Source organism: Protobothrops mucrosquamatus, unplaced genomic scaffold (assembly GCF_001527695.2).
Source record: "Protobothrops mucrosquamatus isolate PMUCROS unplaced genomic scaffold, P.Mucros_1.0 scaffold11495, whole genome shotgun sequence".
Lineage (NCBI taxonomy): Eukaryota > Metazoa > Chordata > Lepidosauria > Squamata > Viperidae > Protobothrops > Protobothrops mucrosquamatus.
This window is the reverse complement of record NW_015397274.1, coordinates 356-1,542: the sequence shown is the minus strand read 5'-3', so window position 1 is coordinate 1,542 and position 1,187 is coordinate 356. Positions and strand designations below refer to the sequence as shown.

The following is a 1,187-nucleotide window of genomic DNA, read 5'->3' as shown; positions in this document are numbered from 1 at the left end:
TCCTCCTCCTCCTCCTCCTCCTTACTCCCCACCTTCTCCTTTCTTCTTCCTTCTCCTCTTTCTTCCTTATCCTTTTCCTTCTCCATTCTTCCCCTCTTTCTTCTTCCTTCTCCTTTTCCATCAAGGATAAAGACTAGGATTTCAACTGCTAATCAGCTTAACTGGATCTTCAGACTCCAGACACAAACACACACACACATTTTTGCTAAAAACGGAGAGGTTTGCAGCCTCTGAAATCCTCCAAGACTGGGCTGCTCAGATTTTGCAGCAAACTGCCCTTTTTATGTAGCACAATTTTAAACACCCATTCCTAAAGAGATGTGCCTAACCCTAGATAGCCTTAATGCACCAGTTCTAAGTAACCCCACTGACTCTTCAAAACCCCAACAATTGGGTCCAAAATGTCAATCTTGACTCTCTGGTAATATCATAATATTGACAGCATACCTCCATAGGTCTTGGAGGACAGAAACAATGGCCAAAAAAAAAGACATCTCCCCATGTTTCAATCATTAAATTATTATCTCTCTTGCATTAGCTTCACTGAGATTTCTGAGAAGAGATTTACTGAGAAGTAAACCTACCTGGGTATGTGATGTGCAGGCATAGCGCTTGAGGTTCCCGAAGTCACACGTGGTGTCTTCCAGACAGAAGCTAGCTTTGTGGCCTTCAGCCACCTTCTTCCCAGTGGTAGCATCCAGCAAGTCATAATGGCTGAACTCATCCATACTGTGGTAATGCCTGGAGAATGGAGAACAATTGCTTACAAGAAACCAAGTTCAGCTACAAGAAGGTTTCCATATGAGAAGATACCCATAACAAGTTCTGAATATGAATATATGGATGACTTTCAGAAGGTGGTCCCACCTTCCTTCTCATTCCTGAACCCCTGGTTTCCATCTTTGACCTGCGCTGCAAGGCTGTGTTTTGGGACAAAAATCTAGAAGTTCTCCTTAGGAGAGGTGTCTTGTAGCTTCTACTATGAAGCCACAGCACTGGTCACTCTCTAGTCTGAGAGGACAAATGAACAAGAAAGGAAAGTGTACCAATTATAGCAAGTATCAAGATGTGATGGGATGTAGTGAGGAGGTGGATCCCCAGGAAGGAGGGGATGAATTCCAGAAGAGGAACAGACAACTCAGCCCAGTTATTTTGTGTCTGAGAAAGAGAGTGAAGACAGCTCCTCC

The 1,187-nt window shown here is 43.7% G+C and overlaps 1 protein-coding gene across 1 annotated transcript in view; it reads right to left on the bottom strand.

Annotated features, from left to right (window-relative positions):
* The window catches only part of LOC107301321 (lysyl oxidase homolog 1-like), a gene marked incomplete at its 3' end in the record, with an annotated part of 3,782 nt that extends 3,045 nt beyond the window's left edge, over positions 1 to 737 (bottom strand). Inside the window, exon 1 of the mRNA XM_015830562.1 lies at positions 585 to 737. Coding sequence (XP_015686048.1) covers positions 585 to 728 — 144 coding nt within the window. The remainder of the gene's footprint in view (positions 1 to 584) is intronic.
* Positions 738 to 1,187: the final 450 nt, after the last annotated feature.